At 42.1% G+C, this 23,405-nt stretch overlaps 1 protein-coding gene across 1 annotated transcript in view; it reads left to right on the forward strand.

Annotated features, from left to right (window-relative positions):
- Positions 1 to 6,950: 6,950 nt before the first annotated feature.
- The window catches only part of Atp13a5 (ATPase 13A5), a 98,588-nt gene continuing 82,133 nt past the window's right edge, over positions 6,951 to 23,405 (forward strand). The window contains exons 1-7 of the mRNA XM_042055824.1: positions 6,951 to 7,097; positions 8,452 to 8,625; positions 9,664 to 9,810; positions 10,019 to 10,089; positions 10,195 to 10,275; positions 18,523 to 18,592; positions 23,245 to 23,379. Of these exons, the coding sequence (XP_041911758.1) occupies positions 6,951 to 7,097; positions 8,452 to 8,625; positions 9,664 to 9,810; positions 10,019 to 10,089; positions 10,195 to 10,275; positions 18,523 to 18,592; positions 23,245 to 23,379 (825 nt within the window). The remainder of the gene's footprint in view (positions 7,098 to 8,451; positions 8,626 to 9,663; positions 9,811 to 10,018; positions 10,090 to 10,194; positions 10,276 to 18,522; positions 18,593 to 23,244; positions 23,380 to 23,405) is intronic.

Raw genomic sequence — 23,405 nt, forward strand, 5'->3', positions numbered from 1 at the left:
TGACAGCACAACATTTACCTATCTTATCTTCTATTGCCTAGACCTTCCTTGGCTTTATAAATACAGGCCGGTTCTGAATACTCTTACTTAAGAATCTTTCTTTCTCTTCTCTCTTTCCCTTCCTGTCTCTCTCACTCATGTTTTCTTCTCTCTCTCCTTCTTTCCTTCCTTTCTTCCCTCACTCTGTTTTCTTCTCTCTCTCCTTCTTTCCTTCTCTTTCTTTTTTTTTTTACTTTTTTCTTTTGTCTTCTTTTTTGAGACATAGTCTCACTGTGTACCCCTGACTGGCCTGGAGCTCACTCTGTAGACAAGGCTGGCTTTGAACTCACAGAGATCCACCTGCCTCTGTCTCCCTGAGTGCTGGGATTGAAGGTGTGCACTACCACCACTCAGCTCAAGATTTGTAAAGATGAACAGACATTCATCTTTCTTGTACACAATGCCAAGAGTTGAATAGAGTACTCATGTCTATAGCAACACTGCCTTTAAACATGTTTACACCAATTCACACTTCTAGTGACTTTAGTTGAATGCTGGTTGAACTTTACCAGTTTTACCCAATCTTTGCCACCAGAAGTATTCAGTACTTTTAATTTTAGCTGATCTGTCTTCTATCATGGCATCAGTGTAACTCCAAAGTCCTCCAACATGGTGTGTGAGAGCTCTGGCTTCTTTCTCTTTGGTCTGGTCTTGGCTGTACTAGCCTGTGACATATCATTGTGGCTTTCATTCCCAATTCTTTAACAAAGTCCCAAGCTTACTCTTGAAGGTTGTAGATCATTTTCCAGCTTTCTGAAGTTGCCTATTTAAGTCTTTTCCTAATTTTTCAGTTTTATTTCTTTATTTTCAGTTTTATTTCTTTTTGATTGATTTGTAGCTATTTTGTGGATTCCAAATACACATTTCCTTTACTTCATAGGAAATAAACAATCAGGCCTCATAAGTGGTTAATCTATCTTCTCCAGAGAGCCTTTGAAAAACAGCTGCCTTTAGCTTCAATGAAATCAAATATGTTTTTCTTGTTTTAAGAATTACTAGTCTACCTAAAGTTTTCTCAAGTCTTCTTTCAAGGGATTTGTTTTCACATTTAAATGCAAGTGGATTTTTGTGTATGACACGTAGATAAAAGGGAATCTCATTTTCCTGAGCATCCTTCCCTTAGCTCCATCCTGCCCAGACAAGTACCCGAGGCCCCTGACTGCAGTGGTTCCGTCTTTGGAAATACAGTGATGATGTTTCAGGTGCTTTCTCCACTCTGTTCTGTCATTCTTCATCCTTTTTTTTTTCCGTATCATGTATTTTAGGAAAACTGAGTTTTCCTAATCACCCGGCTTTGTAGGTGATTCTCATGCTGTCAGTCCTACATGCTTCTGTTTTGTTCTGAATTTATTTCTTGACTACCCTAGGTTCTTGGTATTTTCCTAGAAAATTTAGAATCATTTAACCAGTGTCCAGAAAAGCACTTGATGAGCCTTTAAGTGGGAATGTAGTATCATTTTCCAAAATTCTTGCATCTTCCCATTTATTTAGGTCTTACTTTCTCAGCAGTAATATGAAGTTCTCAGTTCAAAGGCTTAGTACATCTTTCTCAGATTTAGTACAATGCAATCAAATTTTTCTTGATATTATCTGTACTCAGTTAATTTTCAAATTTCTATGAATATATACAAATACATATGTGTTTTTAATATTTACCTACCATCCTACAACTTTAATGGATTCACTTATTAATAGTTAAAATCACTCAGAAGACAGAAACACGTAGATCTCTATGAGTCCGAGACCAGTCTGGTCTACAGAACAAGTTCCAGGTCAGCAAAGATTACACAGAGCTACCCTGTCTCAAAAACCAATCAACCAACCAACCAACCAACCAACCAACCAAACAAACAAACAAACAATCACAAATAGTTACTCTATCTGTCCTTAAACAGATTACTTGTATGCATCTATGTACATCTGTCTTTTTCCCTGCCTCTCATACGAACCTTTTCATTCTTGCCCTGAGTGCTAACACAGAGAACCACACTGGCTTTCAAATCACTGCATTCCTAAGACAAATACCGTTGAGCAATAATGTTACCTTTTCATTATGCCCAAGCATTGGTTATATAACATATTTTACAATAATTTGATATAGAGTGACATAAATCATAACTTAAACTTTCAACATGCTTCAATTGTCTGGCAATTCTGGCCTCATTATGACAAGTTAGGAACATACACTTTAAACTTTCCTTTTATTTATTCTTTGTGGATTTCACATCATGCGTCTCCATCCCATTCATTTCCCCGCCCCTTCGTATCTGCCCTCTGCCCTTGAAACCTCCTATCCCAAAATAAAATAATATAAAACCGAAGAGAAAAAGAAGGAAATGAAAAGGAAAAAAATCAATCTTTTCATGGAAATGGAGGTTGTAGTGTGACCAGTGAATCACACAGTAAACTTTATTCATATATCTTTACTTGCAAGTGTTCATTGTAAAGAGTCCTTGGTCTGGTTTGAGGCCTCTGATTTCTTCTACACTGTCAATACTGGATCTTCACTGGAACTCTTCTTGGTTATCCTATTGTTACCCTGTGTTGTGGCATTCCTGCAGCTTTGGGTTTGCAGGACCGGTCCCTTCACATACTCCAGCAGATCACAGATGGGGTGGATGTTGGGATGGGCCAACTCATAATCCTGGTTCTGGGCCTGGGTAGTTGCAGAGTTGGTCAGCCTGCCAGCTCTCCTGCTTTGCCCTGCCTAGTACAACCCTGGCAGTGATGAGCAAGGGATGGGGCCAGTTCTCCTGCTTTTATGCTCTCAGGGTTGGTTCTCCCACACCTACACCTTCAGGGTCAGCTCTACTGTGTTGCCCGGGCATAGTGTAGGAGCCACTCACCTGAGTGCTGCAGCTGGTGAGGGGCAGGACTAGCTCTCCTACTCCTATGGCCTCAGACATTGATGGGGGACATTTCTCCCTCACCCATGCTGCTGCGTGATAGATGGGTAATGGGAACAGCTCTCCCATGTTCACAACTTCAGGGTTGGTTCACCCAAGCCCCTGCCAACTAGGTTGGCCCAGGTGAGGTTCAGGTCCTGCTGTAGGAACATTCTTATATCCCCCATTTATAAAGGAGTTTATACAAGACCACTTTCACTTCAACCTTAAATATCGAAAGGATTCTAAAATCATTTTGGATTAAAGAATAATTTAATGACTGATTTTCTTTTCTTTGTTTAGAGTTGTTGTGTTCCGGTTGAAGTTACCATGAAATGTCTTCTCTTCTCTCATATTTCCTTCTTTAAATACCTGTGAAAAATGTTTTGTTCGACATTAATATAGCCATTCAGCTTTTCTTCATGAATATTTCCATGCTATGGCTTTTTTCTTGTTTTCCCTCTTAACTTTCTTATTTATATATAAAGTATGTCTCTTATAAACAGCATGCAGTGCATTATAGGTTAGTTAGATCTAAATATGCCAGTTCACATATTACGTGATATGCAGTCTGTGAGCTACTTCCAAACAGTCCAAACAGTTAGTGTCAAGGGCCAAGTATGTGTAATGCAGAATGATAATAGTATTGGACTATTCGTCCAGCTCCTAGTTGGAAAGAGCTCACTCGTAGACCCAACTTTCACTCACGGTATTAAGACCATTTACATTTAATGTAATTTCTGATACAGTTGGTTGAAATTTTATGCTACTGCTATGTGGTTCCATTCATTCTGTATGTCTTCTCTTCATTCACCACTGTATTATAGGGGGTCTTGGGTTCCTACATTGATACCATTCACTCTGTTTTTAATGGCTTCATTACAGAACATTGTTCAGATGTTTCAAAACTCACTGAACCATTGGATGACACTTCATTTCCTCAATAGTGTTGCTATTGCAGACAACGCAGCGTTGAGCACCTTGTGCCCATTACTTTCCATTTTGTGTGTTGTTTCATTAGGGCATCCTTCCAACCGAAGAGTTATTGATTAAAAGTAGAAACATCTTTATAATTCTTGATAGAATTTGTAACTTTGCCTTCCCCGAGGAGTTGTTTCCATTGAAGAGGTTATCAGTAGTCCGAGGCTCTACCAGTTTCACTGCAGCCTTGCTAGGCTTTTATTTCCCCTGTTTAATAGAAAATGCTATGCAGAAAAAAACCTAAGTAGGCAACAGAATTGTGATGATGAGTGTCATTGCTGTGTGAAAGTGGACAGAAAATGGGATTATGAGTGAGCTTTTTCCAGCTATGAGCTGGACTCATATTCGAATATTAATAGGCTTCTGCTTTGCACACCCTTGGCCCTCTACACTGTTTGTAATCACAGACTGCATATCACACAATATGAGAACTGGCATATTTATGTTATTTGGACCTAATTAACCTATAATACACAGATAAGACCAAGAGTTATAGAAGCAGAATGAGTACAGGGAGAGGAAGAGATCTTGGAAGTGTTCGTAAATTAGGGCAATTGCATGTTTCTAAGTGAAATCAGAGCCCCCTTGCCAATAATATCAAATTAGGACTCTACTACCCAGCAACCAGCACTTTTCCCTGCATGAACTGTGCAGTAGTGCGAAATTGCCAGTCTCATGCTCACCATACAGAGCATGCAAGCAGAAGCTGCCATGGCTGAGCTCAGCAGCCCCATGCTGCATATCTTCCTTATTTTTCTGCAAAAACTTCCCTGGGATCTCCCAGAGGTGAATGAGTTGCCGGAGGTCATGCAACCCATAATAAGCAGAGCAGTGACTCAGACTTACACCTTGTTTTTTAAACTTGTGACCTTACTACTCTGTCTATGGATTGCTTTCAACGCCTCTTATTAGACTCTTTATTCACCACTGAGTTATTAGAGAAAACTAATAAAAATGTCATCGAAGATGAATACCCTTCCGAAGAATTAAGCAAAGAGATTTGTTATATTATGCATTATCTAAACCAGCATAAAATACAAGAAGTTCTGTCATTAAAAATACTCCATAAACACGGTAAAAAAAAATCTGTTGTGCTGACATTAGCTGATATTACAGCTCTGAGATTTGGACATGGGTGTTTAGAGTTGTTGAGAAACAAAGACAGAGATTCCCAGGTCAGCTTAAAGCCACTGTATAGCATGTACGCCACACATTTATCTCTGTGGTAGTGAGTTTTCATATCTTTGACAAAATACCTGAGGTGAACAAGCTTCAGGAGGAAAGACGGGTTTTGGCTCATGGTTTCAGAGTTGGAGTCTGTGATGAGACTGCTCATTGATTTCCCAGCCACCCATGCCCGAATAATCACATAGAAACTATGTTAATTACAATACTGCTTGGCCAATGACTCGGGTGTATTTCTAGCTAGCTCTTACATATTGAATTAACCTATTTCTATTAATTTCTGTATTACCACAAGGCTGTGGCCTAACAGTAAGGGTTCTTGGCATCTTTCTTCTTCAGCAGCTACTTGGTGTCTTCTTGACTCTATCTACTCTCTCTATATATCTCTGTTCTGCCTGGCTTTACTCTGCTAAGCCATTGGCCCAAACAGCTTTATTCATCAACCAATAAAAGCAACACATATACAGAAGGACATCCCACATCAATGGTCCATGGTTGTCTGGTTCCATTGCTTTTAAGTCTGTGACTGTGTCAAGGCAGGGATACAGTGAAAAAGTCAACACAAAGCTGCTCATCTCATGGCATCCAGGAAAATCAGAGAAAACTCTCTCTCCCTCCCTCCTTCCCTCCCTCTCTCCCTCCCTCCCTCTCTCTCTCTCTCTCTCTCTCTCTCTCTCTCTCTCTCTCTCTCTCTCAAATATATCATTCAATAGCACAACTTCTACTGACCCACTTCCTCCAACTAGGCTCTACTTCCAGTAGCCCTTTCGGCTAAGAACTCACCAACAGATTAATCAATGGATGAAGCTGATATATACATGACCCAATCATCTCTCAGAAGTGCTCCTGAAAGCAAAGTCATCAACACATGAGCATTCCCTGTAGGGTGACACTCTGTAACCCAACTTTAATAATCAGCATCCCTCAGGTATTTCAAAGTGCTCTAAAAAGTTTCTGCTTTTTTAATGTGTGAAACAATGCTATGTGAACCCTCATTGAAGATGGTAGAAACTAAATTTTAGTTTTAAACAACAAAATCTATTTCCCCTTAAAACAAATCTCAAACTCACTTAATTTATGACAAATATTAGCTAACCTATTGCTAAAGGTATAAATATCATAGCTTGTTATTCTAAGAATAAGTAAGTGCCCTAGAATATCTTGCAGACAGCACAACATTGTCAGTAAAAGTTTTGTGACTGGCTTGGTGTTTACGGTGTTTCTGTTTTGATAGCATGCATTGTTCCTTCCTTTATCAAAGGTTCTGGAACGTAAGGGTGACAGCTCTATGCAGGTACGTTCTCTTCTCTTCTTTCTTTCTTTTCTTTCTTTCTTTCTTTCTTCCTTCCTTTCTTTCTTTCTTTCTTTCTTTCTTTCTTTCTTTCTTTCTTTCTTTCTTTCTCCCTTTCCTTCCTTCCCTCCCTCCCCTTTCTCTTTCTCTCTCTTTCTTTTTTTTTCGAGATAGGGTTTTTCTGTGTATCCATGAATGTCCTGGAACTTGCTCTGTAGACCATGCTGGCCTCGAACTCAGAGATCTGCCTGTCTCTGTCTCCCAAGTGCTGGGATAAAAGGCTTGTGTCACCACCACATGGCGACATCTCCATTTTCAATGAGCTGTGTAGTTGATGAAAATCTTTTCCCATTCTATAGGCTGCCGCTTTGTCCCATGGTGGTGTCCTTTGCTATGCAGAGGCTTTTCAGTGTCATGAGTAACTGACCAATAACTGGTTTTTCTGAAGACCCACTCAAGGTGGAACCCATTCCCAAACTGTTTGGGCAACCAAGAATTGAGACTAGATAGCCCAAGAATAAAACTAAACAATACCTATAAAAAAAACTTTAGTGATCAAATGACTCCTGATGTTACTCTGTGACACTCATAATCAGGGCCTTGTTCAGCCATCAGAGAAACGTCCTTCTGGAGCAGAGAGGAATAAATATAGAGACCCACAGCCAGACATTATGCAGAACCTGAGAGACATTGGAACACTTACCCCTAAATGGGATGTATCCATCAAATCCTTTCCCTCAGTGTTGAGTCAACCCTGTGGAATAGGAGGTTGAAAGAGTGTAAGGGGGTGGAGAACACCAAGAAAACAGCATAAGCAAAGCTCATATGAACTCACAGAGACTGCAGGAGAAGGCACAGGGCCAACAGGGCTCTGCAGCAGATCCTCGTAATAAATATTGTGGCTTCCAGTTTAGTGTTTTTATGGGTCTCCTGAGTGTGCACATGAGTGGGTCTCATTCTTGTGCCATCTCTTGGGGTCTTTTCCCTCTGTTGGTTTGCCTTTTACAACTTCAGTATAAGTTTTCGTTTTAACTTTTTATATTTTTTTATATTAAAAACGGAATGAAGGAAAGAATGAAAACCTAGCCACTAGGGTAAGTTAGCAACTGAAATATCACTTATTCCTGCTGGGAGATGGAAAATCAGTTTTCTCCAGTAGAATGACAATGGGTCATTTTCCCAACAGAGTGACATCAGCCACTCCAGGACAGGCCTCATGTTCAGGATTAGTTCACCAACGTATAATAGAATCCGAGGGTTTTGTGTGTGTGTGTGTGTGTGTGTGTGTGTGTGTGTGTGTGTGCGCGCGCGCTTGTGTGCTTTTATTTGGTAACAGGTAGTTTTTTGGGGGGTGGTGATGGTTTTATTTTGTGTCCTTGGTTTTGTTGTTGTATTGGGTTTTTAGTTTTGGGGAAAGAACTTAGAGCTTGGTGGTTAGGAAAGGGGAGAAGATCTGGAAGAACTTGGGGGAGGTGAAGAATATGATCAAAATATGTTCGTATTTAAAATGGTTTTAAATACAAAAAAATAATTTAAAAAAGAATAAGTAAGTGCAATCGATCCTTCAAGGGCCTTTCATGGCTGCAACTAGTCCTTTAATTTACATTTTGCTGGATTAGACACCAATTCATTTATTCATACTTTCAATCATATTCAGTTATTTTTATAACCAAATGTGAATACAGATGAAGGTGGATATGTGTGAGTCATGTTTGTTGCAATCACTTTCTTTAATATTATCAATTCCTTTAACACCTAGAGGAAATAAATCTGCTTCAAAACATGAGGCATGTTATAAACACTTGAGGTACCACCTATGAATGCACAGAAGCAAGGAGATCTTCCCTTTCCCTTCCATCTCATGTTTAATTTCACTTGGCAGGGCAGTAGGAGGGCTTATGCATCTCTTTCCTTTTATTATGTCAGCTGCCAGCTGCAGTCAACCTTATTCTACCAACTGGTGCCAGATTTCTCTCAACCAAGAACCCTGCATCGCAAAGCATGTATCCCCTGAATCAAAATGATGTTTATGTAACTACTGAAACATAGGATGCTCTATTTATTATTCAGGAGGTATTTGGCTACCATACCCAGAGTCTCCGGAGAGCCCTGTGCCTTGTCACAGCCATCCTGACTCTTGGCGCCCTTCAGCTGATGTTCTACTGGAGGCCTGAGTGGTGGGTGTGGACCAGTTGCATCCCGTGCCCTTTGCAAGAAGCAGACACAGTTTTGCTGAGAACAACAGTATGTATTTTCTGTTATCCATTTCAAATGCCTTCCTTCCATCACAGAAGGAAGGATACTGCTAGTTCACACTTACACATGGATGTTATGAAGTTGGCATTGTAGAATATTGATTCCCCAGAGCCTGAGAAGGAGAAGGGGAGATAGAGGGGAAATGATTAGTAGGTTCAAGGCTACAGTTGAATAGGAGGATCCCTGTAGCCTCACAGGATAATGTGGCTGACAGCAGATTTTAAAAACAGCTGGTGGAGAGGGTTTTGAATGTTCCCAGAAAAAAAAGAAACTTTTAAAGAAAAAAACGTACTATGCTGATGTCTTCAATACTGCATCTGTAGTCTAGCAATGACTAGTCAATATTCCAGAGATCCTGAACAGATCTCATCCATTCAAACAGTTTACCTAGGCCAGATCAAGAGAAGGAAAGATTATCTCTGCAAGCTTCCTGTTCTTTATCTCTTGTCCCACCCAGGAATGCTGACACTTTCTTCCCTTCAGCCTGGGGAAATCTCTGATATTTTAGGTTTAAGGATGTTGCTCCTTGCCAGTGCATGGGCAGTGGCTGTCATTGTTACAACTCTCAGAGGCCACATAATGTGGGAATGCTCAATTTTCAACAATGCATGCTTTGGAGTATACTAGGTAATGTAAGCTTGTGGATAGCATTTAAAAGTAACTGGAGCCTGGCATGGTGGTGCACACCTGTGGTCCCAGGCTGTGGGAAGCTGGGGCAGGCTAACCGAGAGGTGAAGGTCAGTCTAGACACGTGAATCTCAGTGTCAAAAAACTAAATAAAGTAATAAAAAGAAATTTAATCATCTCAGAAAATTTTTAGACATAATACTTCCTTACAAAGTCCCCCCACTCATATCAGTGTTTCTCAAAATTCTGTGTGTAGCAGAAGCCTCTGGAAGGCTCACTGAAACACAGACTGCCAAGTCCACTACCTGAGTTCCTCACTCCACGAAGTCTAGACTGTGCCTAAGAATCTGCCTTCTGACTGAGGTCTGAGACCGCTCTCTTGTTTGCTGACTTTTTAAGGATGAATTTCGAAGGTACATAAGGAAAAAAGTCTTCTGCCTCCACTTATCCGCACTGAAGTCCCCTAGAAGCAAGAACCTAGAAGAACCTCTGGTGGCGGACCGCCACTCTGTCATAAACCGAGCTGTAATGAAGCCAGAATTAAAAGTAAGCTATCTAATGTGTGGGCTGTTCTGGCACATTTGTGGAAACAGAATAGAGCGTGTGTTTGATGGTCAAGGCTCTGACTATGATACGCTTGCGCTGGACTGATAGTTAGGTGTGCGACCCACATGGGAACCTGGACCGCACCATTCCCCTTTAACCCGCTTTCCTTTGTGAATGACGCCTCTCCCTTTCTTGTTTGTGGTTGCAGCTACAATGCATCCAAGTGCAGAAAATCAGGTACGTGTGGGATTTCTCGGAGAAGCGCTTTCGGAAAGTTGGGTAAGTATAACCTTTTCTCACCACCATCTTAAGACCCAGCCAAAGACCAATGACTCACTGGAGACTGTAAACTGATGTGTGGTTTCTATCCCAACTATCTCCTAGGTTACTAGAAGACAGTAACTCCTGCTTCGACATCCACCACACATTTGGATTGGGTCTGACCAGTGAAGACCAAGAGGTCAGGTAGGCTTAAGGATGTTTACTGAGCCTCACCCTGCTGGCACGAAGTATCAAATGGATGCTCATTGGTGTGCTGCTGGCACAATGCTTTGCCAGCTTGATGCCATTTGCTGGCATCAGAAAGACATTCTAAATTCTCTTCTTAGGCAAACTTATTCAAAAGACACTGAAAGAACAAGCCACTCAAGTAAAATACCGCCCTTCTCCTCAGGCTTGTAGAATAGGCTTTATAATATTCCTGAGTCTTTTCATGAACATTGGTTTCTTAATCTTCCTGCATTGACTGAGAGCCAAAAAGACAGTATCCGGATCATGCTTGGCTGTGAACCAACAGGTGTGGAAATGAACATCTTACTGTTTACTTGGCTCTGTCATTCCATGTTGCATATGCTGTATCTAGAATAACCCTGGACTCATGACAGGAGTGAAGGGCTCGGCAAACATGGGGCTACAGTCCCTTCCCTCTCTCTCCCTTATAAACCATAGATCGTATTCCCTAAGCTAGTCACCCAGTTCTGTTCCCGTATTTGAAAACTTTTTTATGCCAGAGTCATTCCTGAGGCTGATCACCGAGGTCCGGCTATCAAAGTATTGAAGTCCAGCAATCAAATGCCCCCTTTGGTTCACCTAATTAATACGCCCAATCAAAACACACCACCACATCCTAGCCCATTCTAACACAGGCCTCCCTTTTTCCTCTTCTTAAAGATCACACTTGCAAGGTTATTTGCTGCTGTTTTTCTGCCTGAGTCAGAAAGCAGCCACTTTAATTTTTCTTCCTCATTTAATTAAGGATCTCTGTGAAAAAATAGGCGTTTAGACATAGTTTGTGCCATAATCCAAGGTCCAGAGTCCAGGAGGGAGCACCCTGCTGTGTGTGGGTCCCTGCATTACTGCAAGGACTTCGAAGTTGTCGGGCACAAGACACCTGAAGACCAAGTTCTCAGCATGAAGGAGATTTATTTTCCCCAGAGGGACAAAGGCGAGGGAATAAGAGACAAAGATAGAAGATACATAATGAGGGAGAAGGGGAAGGGAGCAAGGTGCTGGGATGGGGATATTTGCACTAGAGGACAAAGGACTGCCTCTGGGCAGAGAGGAGAAAGAAGTGGCACATAGGAAAATCATAGTTTACAAAGGTAAAGTGGAAACCCCATGTTAGGATGAGGTGTTTAATTTTAATTAGGCATGTTAATTAGGGTAGTCAAAAGAAGGCTTTTGATTGCTGGACATCAATACTTTGATAGCTAGACCTTGGAGATCAGTCTCAGAAGGAGGAAGTGGCCAAATAAGGGAGGAGATGGCGTTAACCAGCTTTAGAAACATACTCTTAACAGTTTTGCAAGGCAGAGGGAATGGGGGAAGGGCAAAGCCTGCCAGAGCCATGTTTGCTCAGGCCAGCTGGAACCCCTTCAAGGAGCTCAACAGATACATGCAGCAGAAACAAATAAGCGATGGCATTCCTTGAGTTATTATCAGTGTGTCTCTGATATGTCAAGTATTTTGCAAGGGAGGAGTGATCTAAAGAAAAAGACATAGTTATTGATGGGCAGGGAGTAGAATCATGAGGCTGGTGTCTGTATGCTGCCAGAGATGAGGGGATGCCATTTAATTTACTAACCAGAGGGAAAAGTCCCTGCTTCCCTCAGCTCTCGTTTGAAATATCCGATGCTGGTGAGCTCCAAAGGAAACAGCTGAGCCCTTCTGATGATCTGTAGTTCCTCAGACACTTCCAGGGACACTGTTTGCCAGACATCATTGTGATCCACCAGAAACATCAATTGTCAAACTAAGAGGAAACATGTTGGTTGAATCAGTGCTTCTGGGCTGTACTCCCACAGCGCTGAGAGTTCCGTAGGAGCAAGACAGCACAGATGAGACAAAGAACGCTGGAATTTGGGCAAGTTCCTCACGCGAGTTCTTCCTTACATTTTAGATTTTCATTGTATTTTAGGGGCATGTGTGTGGTAACGTAAGCCTACAGAGCATGCGGAGTGTTCAGGAGACAGGTTTGCAGAAGGCGGTTCTGTCCTACCATGTGAGTCACAGGAAGCTGGCTCAGGTTCACAAGCTTGGCAGCGGGAGCCTTTACTCACTGAGCCATCCTGCTTGTTTGCCCACCACCATAATTCTTATACATTTCTAGGAAACATGAAGTGTTGGTTTCAGTTTTTCCTTTGTAGACATGCTACGAGAAGTGAAGCAGGTGTCTATAACCAGAACAATGTTGCAAAATGTGTTAGAAATGAATGTTTAATACGCTGAGATACAGAGACTTTTCAAAGTCATTAAAAGGAAACTTAGTTAATAATACGTAGTGCAAGATGTTTAGAGGATTGATCTAGAACATTTAAGAGCTCTTAATGATAGATGCCAACATATTCCGCACAAGAAACCATTTCCACAAGAAAGATTCTCCATCGGGATAGCTAGCTCACATTTGTCCTTATTTATCAAGTGCCAAGCTTTAATAAATATCATACATAATTAAATTTAAATCTGGTCTACACATAAAGAACTTGACAATCTAATAAGCAAGACAGAGTACAGTATCCCAAATATGAAGAATTGAGAAATAATCTCATAAGCAGAGGCATATTTTATCTTGTAGGCATGCCATACTGAAGGACAAAAGGAGCCGGTGGATGTGGCACATTTCCCCCTTATTCCTTAGAGTAAGCTGGGGGCCTTTCTAGAGAAATTAAAAGGGACTGATTGATTGGACAGCATGAAAATTCAATAACTGAGTCTGAGCTTGCTTGCGTTAAAAACCAAGAGCTCACTGCAAGAGATGAAGAAAGGCAGGCAAAAATCTGACAAAATGATACGTTACAGCATCTAAATGCACACACTTCCCTGTGGGGATCCTAGAAGCCTGGCAAAGAGACGGGATGTAGGATGTTCATCGTTCTCACTTTTCGGCAGCAAAAGCTTATCAGGCCACCAGGAGAGTGGATTTTACCCAGCAGATAAATTGCAAAAGGCATCAAAAAGTGTGTACGTAAATGGTCTGAGGAACTGGCTTGTTCCGATCCTCACTTTCTCACGAGCTGAACTCTGCTTTGCATCATCGTAGCCATCCTGGACAGGCTCACTGACGGCTAAGTGATTCATTTCACAAGAAGGGATCCTATGAAAACACCGCATCTATCTGATCCTCGCTAGGCTTTCTTCCTAGGACAGGGGTAGGGTATCTTTTCACCTTCATTGCCATTCAGCCCATCCTGCTCCTGACCTGTTGCTTAGGCTCCTGAAAACAGAAAAGTAACCACCTGGAAGACAGAGGAGGGAAGGAAAGAGAAATTATGACCACCATGGGATTTTCCTGTGGTACTCCTCAGGTGTGGGTGGGCCCAAAGCTGGAAAGAGAAACAACGGTTACTCTTATGCCTTTGAAAGTTGCACTCTGAGAGAATGGTCCAGTCACACAGGCTCAGCCTCCACAGTATCTTTATTTGTTTTCCTACCTTGCTGCAGGCAGGCTAATGAAGGAGGGGACCTCTCACCGACCTGGGTGCACTCAATTCCAGGTCCCCGGCGCCCAAACAGGCTGAGCTGTGGGATTTTGTGGCCCCAAAGAGGGAGGATGAGGGGGGGGGTTCTGGGTGCAAGCTGGGAAGGGACAGGAAGAGAGAGGCAGTATCCGGGGAGAATAACCCCTGCAGGAAGAGCAGGAAGTGTGTGCTCCACAGTATCTTTATAAAAAGGAGTAAGTTACAGCTGGTTGGAGAATGGGAGAGAAGTCTTACTCATCCTCTAGAAGCCAAAAACATGATCTCAATCCCTAATATTCAACTAGGAGATAGGAAGTTATCTTAAAAGACTATATTTTATTTAGAATATAATTTGATAAAACCAAGTAAATTGAGGTCAATGGTCTCTTTTCAATAAGTTGGAATTTTCAGGCCCACAGTTTTGTGGGTCTGGGTCTGTTGGGAGTATAAAACCACCTAGCTCCAGTGCAGAAGCTTGTGGAGACAGCAGTGTGTGTACGTCCTGATGAGCCTTGTAGGCGGCATGATGGAGAGGATGCCTAGATTTCGCTGTACCTTCACCACAACTTTCTGGTTCTTTCCCTTCTGGGCCTTTATATACGGAATGCTCAGGCATTCTCCATCAGCAGAGACTCTTGGAAGCATCTCACTAGCTCATACTGAGAGCCAGATTCCTTCATGAGCTGGTTTCCCCCGATTTTACGGAAGCTTGTAATTTAGGAAATGAAAGAAATCGATAGACAGCAGAGGAGGATCAGGATGAAAAGCTAAGCAACTGTTAGTGCACATCATTTAGAGACATGGATTTCTTTATATCACTGCTTCATTAAGGAACTTGGACATTTCTTCTGGTGAACAATCTCTCATGGCATACCCAAAGTGTTTTATGATGGGGGATTTCTAGGACCACCTTCCACCCAAGACCATAACACAACCCACTTGTACTATGCAGTTATGCCCAAATACCAGGCACCGGATGTCATAGCCTGGGCATCTTCGACCTCTATTTCTTTGGAAAGCGGGAATTTTGAAGAAGTGAGTGGGTGACAGGCCAGCAGACACCCCCAGGAGCTTTTCCAGTTCGATTTCCTACAGAATTGAGTCATGCTGGCCTCTTCTGCTTGGCCTTGACTACTTGGGAAACTGCAGGAATCTCTCCTGCCAGAGATACCCTCGCAGGCCAGCAGGCTGCCTGAATGGAAAGAGTGGGGCAAAAGCTGAGGGCTGTTGTGAAGGTTGAGAGGGCACCAGGGATTGGAGCACACTTCTACTTCATTGGTAAGGATCCCGACTCTAGTTGTCTGGGCTCCAGGGCCTCACACAAATCACTCTAGCAATTCTTTGAGAGATATATTGATGTATTCATTTGGTTTATTCCTCAAAGGAAAATACTCCTAACCATTCACACTTGGTATTTCAGAACCATACATTCCACAAGATCTGAATATCTCAGAACTGGAGGAAATCCCTTATGAACCCAGACTCACAAACCCAAATTCACAGGGAGAATGACATTCCCTTCCAGAGTTCTCAGCTGTGGACCTGGTCATATCCACCCTCTGAGAAGGAGCTGTCTGCCATCACAGCAGTTTTCCCCCTTAATAGATAGTGACGGATGTTAGCAAAACCTACTTAGCTGTGTATGACCTACGCTGTTTGGAAAGGCCACACAGAATGATCTCAGTCTCTTTTCTCTGCCACCTCATCAGATCTCCAGTGGTGGCATATAGCTTTGACCTTTCCCTGTGTGACTTGGCATCAAGCCTAATCTTGCTTCTGGTTGCTCCACTGCTGGTCAACATCCCTGAGAATTCTCTGTGGCTGGCTCTGAGATTGATATGGGTACACAATCTCTAAACATGTGAGAATTTCCTTTGGCAAGGGATAGTAGACATGGCAAAAGAGCAAAGGGCTGGCTGGCTGTGATTCCATCATGGTTCCAGATGAGCCCCAAAGCATCAATCACAGGCAAGGCTTGATCCACCCTATCCCATCCTTCATGTTTCCATGACCTAAGCTCCTCCCTCAATGGAAATTTCAGGAACTATATCACCAGACAGGGAGAAACCAGGGGTATGGGATTCTCAATCCTCAGCTGGCATTCTTAGTTCGATTTCTGTAGTATCAATATATCCTTAGTTGTCCATCAGGGTTCAATTTTGAATCTTGTCAGGGGAGAAAGTACTCCAGACACGGGGCTCCATGATTTTCATTAACTCCAACCTTTTTGGGGAACATACTCTATGTCTAACCCCAGATCCTAGAAAAACAGATCCGCAAAAGCTCTCTTTCTGCCTTTAAAAACAGCTGAAGCAATTTGAGGAAGAAACATGTAAATACATATTTAAGTTCAATGCGGTAAGTGCTGCTACTGAAAAGGAAAGAGTTGTTGAAGGAGAGAAAAAAGTTGATTATGTCAGACAGAATCGTCTTTCAAAGACAGCTGCCGTTTATCTGGAATTTACCATGTCCTCAGCATACTTTTGACAACTGTGTTGCATATTTATCTTGTTAAGAGATTGATCACAATTTTATTAGTCATATTTTATCAGATTCATTTCTCAGATGAGGGAACTAGGTTTCTCCCACCTCCAATTTGGCTATCCGTTAATTTAAGCAGATAGTGCCTGCATTGTATGCATTAGGCTCTACTTTAGCTCTGCAGGATCTGTTAAGCGCCCCTTCAAAAGTTACATTATTATAATGGCAGAAACAGCCAAGTAACACATTGGAAGAAGGCATGGACCGTGGAGACAGTCTCAGTTGGGAAAGCGCTTGCCCTGGAGGAACGAGGACTTGGGTGTGATCTTTAGAAGCCAAGTGAAAAGAACTAAGCATGTTGGTGCTTATTGGGAATACCACTGCTAGAAAGTGCTACAGACATGAACTGAGGTTTTCTTACCAACCAGCTTAGCCTACATGGTGTGTTCCATGAGAGACCTTGTCTAATAAAACAGGTGAACAGCCTCTGTCGAAGGATAGTAAAGGCTTTCCTATATGGTTTACACACACACACACACACACACACACACACACACACATACACACACACACACATGTGAATGTGCACATGCACCTGCCCACACATGTACACATGAACACACATACGTTCAAATAAGACCTATGTTCAGGTACTCACATGTGCTGTAAAGAAAAGTAAGGTAGGTTAAAGAAATTAAGGAAAGTTAGGTAGGTCCTGCCCCTCCACCCACTCCCAGTGCTAGGGAGCAAACCCAGGGTCTTGCACGTACTAGGCAAATACTCTACCATGACGCCATAACCCCAGGCCTGGGAGAGGGCTGTTTTCCATAGGATTGTTATGGAAGGCCTCAAGAAGGAGAAGTACTTTTTAGAGCTCTGAATGAAGCAAGTCATGCAAAGATGCATGGTCTAGGTAGAAGGAAGAGCAAGGGCAGAGGCTTGCTGGGTGTGGAGGGAGGTATGGTCACTCTCAACGTTCTGAGCTACTTGGCTTGCTTGTCAGGTTTGGCTTTTAAAGGTTGAGTAGCATTTACAGAGACAAGACTGTGGGCAAGCACACCACGCATGTGGGGTGGGGTGCGGTGGGTGAAGGTGGACGAAACAAGCCTTGGGTCTGAGAGCTTCTGACAGTTGGCCAATAACTGATTGTTGTCACAGACTCAATGTGGCTTGAGTTCAAGTCTTTTGAGGTTCCAGAATGAGATTTAGGGCTCATAAATTCACACAGCAATGAGGCTCCTCTTCCACTCTGCTTCTTCAGCCCCTGAGCCTCAGCACCCCCCCCCCCCCATTATGGAGTTAGCAGACTTTAGAGTAAGTCATCTCTGCCCGTGGCAAGAAATAATGAAAGTCTGTGTAACATGCCTTAAAAGTCAAGTGAACTTCAACTCAGTCAGTCTGTCATCCGATAGCAAGACCAAAGGCCCCTCACATAGGCTCTCCATGCTGGTCCCTGCAGAGGTGGAGTTGTGAATTTGATGCTGTGGAGGACGTGGTTAGGTGGAGCTTTCTTTTCTGGTCTTAACTTGGGACAGCTACTTAATTTGCTCCAACTTCAGTTTTCTTTATAAACAGTGATCATATGAAACTTCAAAGTTCCTGGTCATAATTAATATTAGCGGGATGAGCCTTTAACTGAAGACCCACAGTGTCTTTTCCTATTAGAAAGACTGGCCCTTTAGAACTCTATAGAACACTGTAAGGATCAAATGAATCTTTTGCAAAACCTTGAAAAATCATAAAGCGTATCCCAAACATGAGGGCTTCTCTTTGTAGTGGACATGTGTCATGTACCTTGTGTGGGAGACAGACACTTGCAAGTGACAAGCTTAGAGCATCTTCCTGGGAATTTGTTCGTTTTTCTGGTGCATTGATGGGTTTACATGTGAGGAACCTGCCTTGGGAGATTCCAGGGTAAGGCAGACACCATCATTGAAACCTGGGGTAAATTGAATGAATGATGAGTCTAGGAATGTCTTTAGACCTGTGTCTTTTTAGCTGCTCTTAGGATGTAATCAGATTATTTTTAAAAATGTCTTTCTAATTTCATTTTGACTGAGTTGTAGTAAAGACAGTTTAAAGCAGGAGAAAACCAACTTTGTTAGTCATGTATCAACTTGCATTTTAAAGGTATAATCATGGTTTAGAATAAGACTATAGTTATCAAGGGATAAGATGCCTAAAGGACAGAGGTGGCTGATTTTTGGTCAGCTTGCCTGTGCTCACTTGTCACTGGGCTTCTAGGCTGACACTAACAGATATCAATCTCCCACAGAAGGTTAGTGTGTGGGCCCAACGCTATCGAGGTGGAGATCCAGCCCATATGGAAGCTGCTGGTTAAACAGGTAACTAGACAATTTTCTTCCTTTTGAAAAACAGAATTTGCTTCTTAATTTCTTGGCCCAGAGGGATTGTAAATAACACATCCCTTAGTGGGAATGCTATCTGTTTCGTGATGCTGCTTGACACTAACCTATATTTTTTTTCTGTTTATTAAGGCTTCCTTTCAGTTTTATTTAAGCTCAGCAAACACACAAACATCAGGATTTATGGCTGATCCTTTACAACTGCCTCTTATTTACTGCTCTATCTATCTATCATCTATCTATCTATCATCTATCTATCTATCTATCATCTAGTGTTTGGGGACATAGTCGTGTGTGTGTTTTGTGTGTGTGTGTGTGTGTGTGTGTGTGTGTGTAGGTCAGAGAACCACTCACAGGACTCAGTTCTTCCTTTCCACTAAGTTGGTCTCAGGGATCAAACCCAGGTGACCAGGCTTGGTAGCAAGTGCCTTCACCTACTAAACCATCTCATCAGCCCAACAACACTTATTTAAGTTGAAATACTCTTCTAAGTGGGAGTCAGATTCCTGTTTTGTAATATCTTGTTCCTTTTGTCGTCTTTAGTTTCTGTTGTGGTATTATTGTGGCATCTTAATCTGCTCAGGGTATGACAACACAATCACAAAGACTGGGTAGAAATCCAAGTTCAAGAGACACTTACTGACCTGTGGACCAGCAGCCTCTCCTTGTGTCTTCTCATGAAGAAGGACTGATCTCTGCCTCTCAGGACCTATGTAACCAAAATTATATCTCAAAGCCCCACCTCCCAGTACCACTACACTGGGGGTCAATGTTTCAACAAGGGAAGACTTTTGGAGAGGCCATAAGCATGCAGTCTAACCACAGAGTCACGTTATTACAGCTATGATCCCTAAGATTTTGAAATTCATAGTTTTGGTCCTTTACACATTATTTTACTATTTCTATCTCCTTGAGTGTGACTTTTTATTAGTTTTTTTTTTTAAAAAAAAATAGTGTGGTGTGTTTTGACACTTTTGTTAGTACTTTTGTGTAAGCCAACCTTCGGTGGGAAAATTCCCCCCTTCCACTCTCTGAGCTTGCTGTCCCTCTCTGATGACTTTGTACCTGTCTCCATCTGGTCCCAAGTGTTTTGTTGGGTCAGAGCCAGGCCTATATTGGAGAGAACAAGTTTTATCTATAGGCCCTTTGGTCTGTTTGGGGCTTGGTGCAAGTCATGGCTGTGCCATGGGCCCTGTTCTGTCCCATTCCATCGTCCGCTGGCTGTGTTTTCAACCTCCACGCTGGGGCAGGAAGCATACTGATACATCTTCTCTCCATAGCCCTGGTTTCAGTTCCTTGCCTCTTATGGGAGATTTTCTGTCCCTATTTCCTCTCGCAATGTGTTCCTCCCTTGTGCTATTTATTTTTGATCCAGGCTGCCGCTCTCTGGCTCCACACAATGCTCCACAATTTAACCTATTTAAAAATATGATCATATGTATCTGTGTTTACGCATGATGTGTGAAGTGGAAATGAGCATATGGGAAACATAGGTTCATGTACCAAGGCTTGCATGTGTGGAGGTCAGAGGACAACTTTTAGTTCCTTCTTTCCTTTCACCTTTACATGAATTTCAGGGATGGAATTCAGGTCCCACAGGCTTGCACTGTCAAATGTCTTTATCCACTGAGCCATCTTGCCAGCAAGCATATTTTGAGTCTTTTTCTAACCCTTGAAAACGGTCAGCTTTGTTTTGGAGAATGGCCATATCTGTCTAATATAAAATATCATCCACCATTGTTCTATTTCTGGAGCAAACACCAGGCTGTTATTATTCCAGCATTAGATCTTAGAACTGTGCTTTATTCCCAGCCAAAGGGAGTGAGGGGCACAGCTTTCTCATGCGTTTATTTCCTCCCCACACGCACACAGCCTCCCCAACTGTGGAAAGGCAGGCCACCTTCTGAGCTGCTAGCCAAATGCATTTGAAAACTGCAGAGTATTTTTCAAAGTATTTTTCAAAGGATCAAAATTTGATCCTTTTCAAAAGGACTCTGGTATTTCTTAGCCCACATCAGTCAGAACCTTAGCAAAATTAAAGGTGTATCTGTGGGGGCGGGGTGTAAATTGCTTTGCATTTAGTTTGCAAGGGTATTGAATAAGGGGGATAAATTAATTACGCTGCTGCTGTTTCTTCCGAAGAAATATTTAAACAACTTTCCACTGTATTCCTATAAATCCAGAATCATGTTATCATTAGTACATAATCTATAATTAGAGCATTTTATGCCAAGTGAACTCAAGAGCTATAATTTGTAAGTAAAGCAATTGAGATGGGGATAATACGAGACACCAAGAAACAAAAGCTTTTTAAATTTATAAATAATATCCAGAAGGCTTGAGAAACCCTTAATGTGTAGCTTTATTAACTTATTAAGTAGCTATCAGTTCATTGTTAGGAGCAAAGTGGAATTTTATTCAGTGTGTGAGATAATTGCAGAAAGCAGTATTTGGAAAGCATACCCCCGATGTTAGCCAGTATTTCATCTAATTTATAAGGATGATAAAGAGCCCTTCCTCAGGAAGGGAATCCACTTCATCCTAGCGGGTGCTTTCATTTTTGCTGCCTCTGTGTGTTGTGGAAACTTCTTTCAATTCCTCCCTAAGAGCTGCTCTCCCTGTTGGGATTGTTATATTTATCTGTTTAGGGATACTGAGGTTGGGATTGTTATATTTATCTGTTTAGGGGCACTGAGGCTGATCCAAGGCCTTGGGTATGCTAAACAGGCACTCTACAGCTGAGCTTCACCCCAGCGTTCTACTGTAATCATCATAGGAACCCTTAAGACCAAAATGGGAAATATGGGGGATAAAAGAGAGAAAGGTGCTATGGAGACACCCATGCCTGATGATCAGCTTTGGAGTTGGTGACACCATCCCAGATGATGTTTGCTAAAGCTTTGAGAAAGCCACTGAAAGAGAAAGTTTGGATTCAGGACCTCCAAGGCCAAATTCTCAGCACAAAGGAGATTTATTTGCCCCACAGGGACAAAGGGCAGAGATATGGGACAAAGACAGAGCTAAAGGACAGGGAGAAGAGAAAAGGGACAAGGAAGAAGGGAAAGGGCTATTTGTCCTGGAGGGACAAAGGACTGCCTCTGCATGGACAGGAGACAGACTGGTCCACAGGCAAATGGCTGCTTACAAAGGTAAAAGGGGAAACCCTGTGTTAGAATGAGGTGTTTAATTTTAATTGGCAATGTTAATTAGTTGAGACAAAGGGGGCTTTTGGTTCCTGGACTTAACTACTTTGATAGTTAGACATTGCTAGGCACTCTCAGAAGGAGAAAATGGCCAAATAAGGAAATAGACCTCGGTGGTTATCTGTAAGTATATAATCTAATGGTTTTTTGGAAGGCAGAGGGAATGGAGAGAAGGGCAAGGCCTGACAGAGCCATGCTCTCCATGCCTGAGCTGATCAGAGTCCCTTTAGCCACTGATGCTCAGGGTCCTTCTGAGCTTAAGGGGAGGAACATGCTGATTCTACTGCCTCTAAAAGGATCTTACTATGGCCTTCAACAGAAAGAATATGCTATCTTAAAATAGCCTGGATAAAAGAAGAATCTTCCATTTCCATAGCACAATTAATCTAAGTTCACAGCATGGGAGAACATAAAGATAAACCTATGATTTTAAAATGAGACTGAATTATGTTTTTCCTCCATTATAATGCTATTCCTGGGCAGACATGAGCAAAATCTACTCAGCTCAGACAGCAAACTACTCACAACACTGAAGTCCAACTTGGTGAACCAATTAGCTTGGTTAGGGTTACTTCCAGGAACATGGGTGAGGGATTACTTATGAGTGCATAAAAACTTCAAAGAGAGATGCACCAACGAAAGTTCACCCCAGGATGGATGACAGCTCAGAAAATCTAGAAACCTGGAGTGAACTGTAGAATGTGCAGGCAACTCAACGGGTTAGAATTGTCTTGTCCTAGTGTCTCGGGGGCTTGGACATTTTCCAGGTACTGTGGCTGATCTGGGTTTCTTCCAAGCAGTTTGGTCAGAGTGATTGCTAAGCAGCTCAGTTTACTCTCATCAGTCTTCCGTGCTTATAAATCCTTCGGGAAGGAAGAGTCTGGTAAATCCAGTCAGTTTCTGGAACTTCCTGAAGCTATCCTAAGTGTTTACCTCCCGTCTTAATGACACGTTCCTGTCAAATGGAATGCCCCCATCAACACAAGAACATTCTGTTGGTTCACTTCCTTGTAAAGATCCTCTCCTAACACACCCCCCTTGTAAAGATCCTCTCCTAAAGCACCCCGTTGTTTCACTTTTCCATTTACACCTTGTGTCTCCCTCCCAAATGGAGGGTTTTAACCTGGAGTTCGCTGCACGACATACGGATAAATGGCCAATTGCTAGATTTTCTTACTGGTGAAGTATGTTTTAGGAAGTAAGAAGAGGGAATGTTCTAGCATGACTCTGAGTACTTAGAGTAACTTCTACCATATCACTTTCTATGTGCTTGGCATTGCATTTGCTTGAGCTAATTAAGTTCTAAGGGAATTCTTAAATAGAAGAAGTCATCATATGTTGTTAAAATGAAAAGACATTCTATAAAGTCATGATATAATTCTGATATCTACCACATAAATGACTCCTGTGCTATTTTTATACCTACAGGTTTTAAATCCATTCTATGTGTTCCAAGCCTTCACCCTTACTCTGTGGCTGTCTCAGGGTTACATAGAATACTCTGTGGCCATCATCATTTTGACCGTTATCTCTATAGTCTTAAGTGTGTATGACTTGAGACAGGTAAGAGTTGAAATCATGGTTGGATT

This window comes from Arvicola amphibius, chromosome 10 (assembly GCF_903992535.2).
Source record: "Arvicola amphibius chromosome 10, mArvAmp1.2, whole genome shotgun sequence".
Taxonomy (NCBI): domain Eukaryota; kingdom Metazoa; phylum Chordata; class Mammalia; order Rodentia; family Cricetidae; genus Arvicola; species Arvicola amphibius.